Source organism: Seriola dumerili, unplaced genomic scaffold, assembly GCF_002260705.1.
Source record: "Seriola dumerili isolate Sdu_G_001 unplaced genomic scaffold, Sdu_1.0 BDQW01001298.1, whole genome shotgun sequence".
NCBI lineage: Eukaryota > Metazoa > Chordata > Actinopteri > Carangiformes > Carangidae > Seriola > Seriola dumerili.
Genome location: NW_019175553.1, coordinates 641,345 through 648,324, shown reverse-complemented (window position 1 = coordinate 648,324; position 6,980 = coordinate 641,345). Strand labels below are relative to the sequence as shown.

The window sequence follows — 6,980 nt, the reverse complement described above, 5'->3', positions numbered from 1 at the left end:
GGAGGGTCCAGAAAGCATAATCCTGGACCCTTTACTTGCAGTTATCATTAGATAAATACAGGTAAGCCGCTGCAGGTCTGGATCATACTTTTCATCTAATTGACAGGGTCATAAATCAAAAGATCAATAAGTAGAAAATACTACTGACATTGCATTTTAAAAAGTGACACTGAAAAAAATCATTGGCATACAATATTAAGACACTTTGATCTTCAAATGTGGCTAAATCAATATTAGTAAGTATAAGTAAAATCAGAAAGAGATCACTTTTAAAACGCGTTTAAATCTGTGGCAGGATTTCCCTTCTTGAGCATCAACCTCAGAACTTGTCAGTAACGTTTGATTTGTGGGGAGAATTCAGAAAATGTGCATATTTTGGGAGAGAAAACTAGATATGATCTAATTAAAAAACAGAACAAGTAACAGTATCAGCAAATGTCAATTACAAGCCACAACACAACGACAAACACCAGGTAAGTCAGGGGTCGGGCTCAGGTACCGAGCTGAGGCCCACATCAGCAGGGCTTACTCCTGCCGGTTATGTTTTATCTCCTCTCTAATGACAAAAGCAGCATCAGGACAGGCTTGTCGTCGTGGCCCGTCAACACCCAGTGGCCCTGGATGTTCTCAGCTGTGAAGGGCATGAGTCCGGCTAACCCCAGAGCTCCTTCTGTTTTAGCTCAATCTTGCCACCGTCAGACCGGCACAGGAAGTGCGTTAGGCGCCTAAGAACCACTTTGCCAGGTCAGTGGAGTTAAGATCTTTATTGGAAACCCAGCCTTCAAACATCATAGTACATTTTTTTTTATTAATTCAGAGTTACAGCAACAACAGCAACAGGCCCCATGTGGTCTAGAGCAGTGGTTCCCAAACTGAGGTGCTGGCCCCCCCCTCAGGGAACATGGGGACATTTCCAGAGGAGGGAAGAAGGAAAATAGATATAATGTATTGAATATATATCAGTTATTTGATATTCTAGAGGTTCAGAGAATAAGTAAGACAGATGGCTCTGCTGTGAGGTTTTACTGGTGTGGATCTGTGGTGGAGAAGTTTGGGAACCGCTGGTCTGACGTGAGACGGAGCGGGCGGCCGGGGCCGAGCTTCACTGTGTGTTGAAGCCACAGAGCGAGCAGCGAAGAGTTCAAAACAGAACATGGAAACACAAAAAAAAAAGAAAAAAGAAAAAGACAGAAACACAAATAAGGGCAACAACAGAAAAATACATTTGATTTTCCTTTTGATTTCAGGGGAAGGGAATCGTCTTCATTCGGCCGCGGTTCAATTCAATTTTACTGTAATGCGTCGTCAGAGAGATATGAAGTTGACAAAATGACAAACCTTAAAGATTCAGAGCCATACTCAGTGTTATTGTCTTTCTTCTATCATTAATAAACAGCTTTCAAACTGTCTTCAACTTTATAAACTGTCTTACAGGCTACAGCTACAATGATACAGACTGCCAAAGGAAAAAAAACACAAAATGGTTTATCTTTTTATTGGCGAATCCAGAGATTCTGTACTTGTTGCTAAATTCCACATAGTGTGAAATCAATATAAATACATTTTTAAAAGATGACGCATTTGGTGCGAGATATTTTGCAGTCATGGTATCGGAACGAGCCTCTACAAAACAGTGAGTGTTTGGACTATACCAGGAAAAAATAACAGAAGAAGAACTCTGTGAGTGAGATGGCAAATTCGCCATTTTGTTGATGTTAGAAGCAAAAAGGTAAAAATCTAGTAATGCTCCAGATATTCACCCAAATATGATGCTGGTGATCAGCCTACTCTGATTCTCCAATCCAACTGCATGAAGGCAGAAAGGGGAAACTGTCTGCGTCATCATCAGTCACCAGGCAGCCTGCTGCATCGCCCTCCAGTTGCTACGAGTGATAACTGAGACAGTCGTCCTGAGGCAGCATCTCTTTTTCATTCATCCTAACAATAAACTCAAAGTACTAAAGTCTTTTTTCTTTTTCTTACCCCTATGTGAAATGCACTTAAAGTTCTCCAAACAACAAAGACTGATGGTAAACAAATGGAATAAATTGAAACATACTGTAATGTAATAAACTGTATTGGATTGGCATAGGCTGATCTTAATAAAAATAATTATTATTGGTGTGTTGTGACGGCTCAAAATATCCCAATCGGAGCATCTCTAGTAAAATCCCACCTTCCCCCTTTAGTAGCAGGTCTTTAGATCTGGAAAGAAAAGAGAGAAAACTCAATTATTTCAACTTGTATTCTTGGGCTGTGGTGAATTCTAACAGGCATTTTGTACTCTCACATTTTAGACTAAACACAAGAAAATAAGTGGAGAGATAAGAAAAAGATAGAGAAGGTCAATCGTTAAATTAAAAGGGACTTACATCATCAATGTCCTCATCATCATCGCCAATGTCATCAAACTGGATCTCATCATCGTCTCCAGGCCCGAAGGTGTCTGTCTCATTGATTTTGGCTGTGAGAAGAGAAGACAGAGAAAGATGTTGAAGAGGAAACACTAAACTACATGTTCATGAATCAGAAAACCATAATGTTTCTACTATATTGTGATGGACTGACAACTGAAAATGACATGAATGCAAAATGCTGCATGTTAGAAGAGGTTGTAATAAAGATCAGGGAAATGAGGACCTCTGCTGTTTAAAGTCGGCAACTGCACGTATTACTTCACTGATTCCACAACTACAACAACGTGATCCTGATAAACAACGAGCGACAGAGGACCGATGTGGACTGAAGACGCTCAGACAGAGTTTACCTCAGTGCAAACCAGTCTATAAATAAATTCCTGGTTGTGTGTTCGTGTGACGCGTCCTCCTACTCACCGTGCTCTGGCAGCTCTCCGTAGGCTTTCAAACTGCGAGCCTCGTCCGCATTGTACTTGAGGATGACGTCAGCTTTGTTATCCTGAAACACATGTTGTGGTATGAGACGGAGGCACCGCATTGTTCAGGGCGACATGTTTTATAGATCGTAATACTAACAAAACTTTCAACACGCTGGGTCGACTGAACATAAATACAAATACATGCATTGAAATTCTCCAGGAGGTATGAAATGATGAAAATCAGTGAAGCCCCGTTTTAAAAAGGAGTGTTTCTAGCTGAGATTTCAAAGAAAATACAGAAGTAGCTGTGGAGAGTGAACGGTCGATCTTTCCACAGTTTAAATGCCATGAGAGGAAATGCTCCATCACTCGTGATGGCAAATCTAGATTTAGGAAATGTGACAAGGGCTTTTTCTGCTGATCTAAGCATGTGTCCTTGTACGTAAGAGCTTAGAAGGAGCAAATAATATCATTAATTAATCATTAAACATCAGCTAGATGAGTGGCGGAAAATTAATTGATTGATCTATTCATCTAAGGGCCAAATGTATTTACATAAATCTGGAATCCGACAGTTTCAGACAGTGTTTGCTAAAATCAATCATTTTTATAAGAATTGTTTGCAGCTTTGTGAAGAGAGTGAAGGGAAGACAGCAACAGGACATGTGGCCCGTCGCCACAGTGACAGTCAATACAGTGTCAACAGTCTGATCTGTGTCATGTGTGAGCGACCAACACACCTGGTAATCTCTCAGTCCGACCAGGATGATGTCTGACGTGTTAATCCAAACCTGCAGGAGAACAAAACACAGATTACACCCCGTGTCATACAGCAACAAACACACACAGTCAATTGAGTCCATGCTGCCACATTAACGGTGGCTGACTGACCATTGAGCCCACGCTGATTCAGCATTACATCAGGGGGTTTCCTATGTGTGTGTGTGTGTGTGCACGTGCGTGCGTGTGTGGCGCTGGTGGGAAAAAAGGTGCGAGAGGACAGTTGGGACATTCCTACCTTTTTCCGGAGTTTTCCTCTGATGTGGCAAAGCCGTTTGGTGCCATCAAAGCACATGGCCTCCAGACGTCCGTTCCCCAACATTTTAATCACCTGAGCGTATTCTGGAAAACGCAAGAGAGCAGGGGACAGTTAATTCACGGTGATACAGGGACACCATCTTTGATTCGCTCAGCCAAATGAGTTTAACATCCAAGAGTTGGACATGATACTGAGCCATTTTCAGGAGCAGATGTTTCAGTTCTATCAATAATAAAGGAAGGTAAAAAAAAAAACATGTGCAGGTCCTTTACGAAATAAAATACATATTGACTAGAGTTTCCTGCAGGGTTTGATGGTCTAAATACCTCACATCAGCTGAAATAAAGAGCGCATCTGCTAGCATCAGAAGAAATGATTGCATTTTTATGAAATATAATATTATACATATATTAAGCTTTAGAGGAAAAATAAGCAAGGTCATGTGTTTAATGAGCCAAGTCAGTGTTTGAACCATCGTCTAGTGCAACAAAGGACATGTAATTTATGATAAAAGAGCAAAGTGCAGTCAAAGGAGCTGAGGAGAGGGAACAGACGCAGCCTCAGTGTTACTGGGTTCTGAATAGGAAAGTTCTTCACAAAAAAAGAGCAGTACAGAAAGAGGAGGAGTGTCTGGGGTCAAAACAAGTACAAAGATATTAGAATAGATATTTTTATTCACGACATGTTTGCTGCTCCCTAAAAAAGCCTACACTAAATAAGATTAGGAGTGAGGCAACATATCAATATTTATTGTTTACCATCTTTCTTAATCATATTGTTTTTGTTTGTTTTTAATATTGTCATTATAGTTAACAATTCTGTTATCCACACAATGACATAAACAAAACCTGAGTGCGTTTTCTTCCCGAGTGATTTAAGATGTCGACCATGAACAGCAACATCTCCGGTTTGTTGCAACTCTCTCCTTCATTTCTATTACTGTCTGATATAAACACTAAAAATGCCTCTGAAGAAATTATTTTTTTACACAATATAATTCAGTCCAGTCTGATGAACATGAACTAGACACTTAAACAGAGGATTTTCCAAATATTTACAGAAAATGCAGCATATAAATATTCTGCAAAGGTTCTGTGCTCTGCTCTTAACATGACTGAGAGCATTAAGTAAGTGTAGCCTTCACGAGCAAAGCCTCCTCCACACGCTGGGCTCACTTCCACACTAACAGGGATTTTGGCAGCACTGATCACTGCAGTCGAAGCTCTGAGCACTTCGGACTGCAGGCTGATGCTACCATCTATTGAGGCGCTCAGTAACAATTTCACCGGATGTCAAAGAAGACTTTATCAAACAGGAGCTGTATGTCGTTCATATAGTCTGTTTTTACTTCTTTGTACTGGATGTTTTGTCTCATGTTTTATGTCTCATAACTTGACTCCACAGATTCTCCTTTTCTGAGGCTCACAAGGAAAAATGCCAAACATTCAGATGCAGAGATGCTAATAACTGATAATTTCACTATTGATTAGTGCACCAAGTCGTCTAGTATCAACAAATTAATTGCTAAGTCTGCCTCACAATTTCACACATCCTCAAATTGCTTGTTTTGTGCGACCAACAGTCCAAAACTTCAAAGATACTCTGTTTAACATCATAAAAGACTAAAAAGAACATATTCACCTTTGAGAAGCAGGAGGAATTTTTTTTTTTTGGCTTCTTTTGCATTAAGTAAATTATTACTTATTAATGATTTACCAAACTTGAGGCCTATGAATTATCTGTTGGTTACAGCCTTTCACCACTGTAAATTACAGTCCATGCTTATGTCGATCTACAGGAATACCATAAGGTATAGGCCTAGTTTTGCACAGATGGCTAAAATGTCTTTTAGAGACAACTTCAGTGCAGTGGTAACCGTTGTTCTGAAGGTATTGTTATTCTCGAATTACCCCCTGGGCTTTTCTAACGTCATTCGTCAATTATCTTTTAGGGTAAACAATGACAGTTACTACAGCCACCCCAAATGCAAACAGGTTAACATATGTATTTGCATTATCTTCCTGAATTGGCTTTAAAAAGTTTTTCTTCTTTCTCAATTTGTTTTTAATAGCATAAAGCCAGGAAGTGGTGATTCATTAGTTCAGTTTCTGGTCAAACAGCTGGCTCTTCTCACCCAGGATCAGATCCAGTACTCACCCTGTCCATCCTCTTTGAACACCAGCTCTCTCTTCTCGGACTCATTCTCGTTCTTTCCACGTCGCCTATTCTTTCCTCCTTTACCTGTAAACAGAGACAAGAAGACAAAAATTACAGCCCTCCATTCATTCATTGTTTGAATCTACTCACTGGGTTAAAGGTCAGTGAATAGAATCAGTTACCCCACTTGTAGCCATCTTAATTTCTAGCTGACCGAATTCCCCTTCACACAGTCGGTTAGTAACGGTTACTAGCATTTTTAAATAAATAACTGAGTCAGATAATCTCTGTTTAACTTGGGGACTAAAGAAGATAGGAAACCGTGGCTAACGCTTGACGCTACCTTGCTAATTTATGCGACATACCACATATGTCACATTACTTGGACGCTCAAATTAAATCTCCAAGTTGATTCAATAAGCCAGTAAAAAGTTATCAAATGTTATCAGGGGTTACATCAGGTGAAATAAAGCTGTCACAGGCCAGACCGGGGTGGGGTTTAACTAGTAGCTAGCCAGTTAGCTGTGGCAGCTAGCAGCGGAATTACACTAGCATGCGGGCACAAAGTATTAAGCAACTTTATCTAACCAACATTAACTCCCTCACGTTAATTCATGTTTAGTGGCAAGGTAAACGCAGACACCGTTAACGGCTCTGTAACCGACTCTAACCGTGGTGCTAACTAGCGTTAGCCGCTCGGTGTCACGTTTTCACTGCGTGTGTCTCAGCGGCGGGCTCGACACAATTATACAAACACCGAAACACACACACACGTTAACACCTTCCCGCGTCTCTTACCTTTATTTTTGGGCATATTCTTTCACTCCTCGGTCACGTTAACCCCTCTCGGTAGAAACGACAGGCTGTTAAACAATAACTGTTTATAGTAGTCAGCGAAAGCGGAGATGTGAACTGAGCTAGCTAACCACCGCTAATTCTTTCCACCGG

At 40.5% G+C, this 6,980-nt stretch overlaps 1 protein-coding gene across 1 annotated transcript; it reads right to left on the bottom strand.

Annotated features, from left to right (window-relative positions):
• Positions 1-749: 749 nt before the first annotated feature.
• LOC111238303 (eukaryotic translation initiation factor 1A, X-chromosomal) lies at positions 750-6,980 on the bottom strand. The gene is made up of 7 exons (XM_022767735.1): positions 6,831-6,980; positions 6,033-6,116; positions 3,855-3,958; positions 3,577-3,627; positions 2,835-2,916; positions 2,373-2,464; positions 750-2,205 (listed from the first exon to the last, which is right to left on the bottom strand). The coding sequence occupies exons 1-7, from the start codon at positions 6,844-6,846 to the stop codon at positions 2,200-2,202; spliced, it is 435 nt and encodes a 144-aa protein (XP_022623456.1). The 5' UTR covers positions 6,847-6,980; the 3' UTR covers positions 750-2,199.

Bases quoted from the DNA above. Each gene is read 5' to 3' on its own strand.
- LOC111238303 (XM_022767735.1), bottom strand. The intron at 2,917-3,576 runs GTGTGTTGGTCG...CATGTGTTTCAG, and splicing joins TCGGACTGAGAGATTACCAG to GATAACAAAGCTGACGTCAT. The intron at 2,465-2,834 runs GTGAGTAGGAGG...CTCTTCTCACAG, and splicing joins CGGAGAGCTGCCAGAGCACG to CCAAAATCAATGAGACAGAC.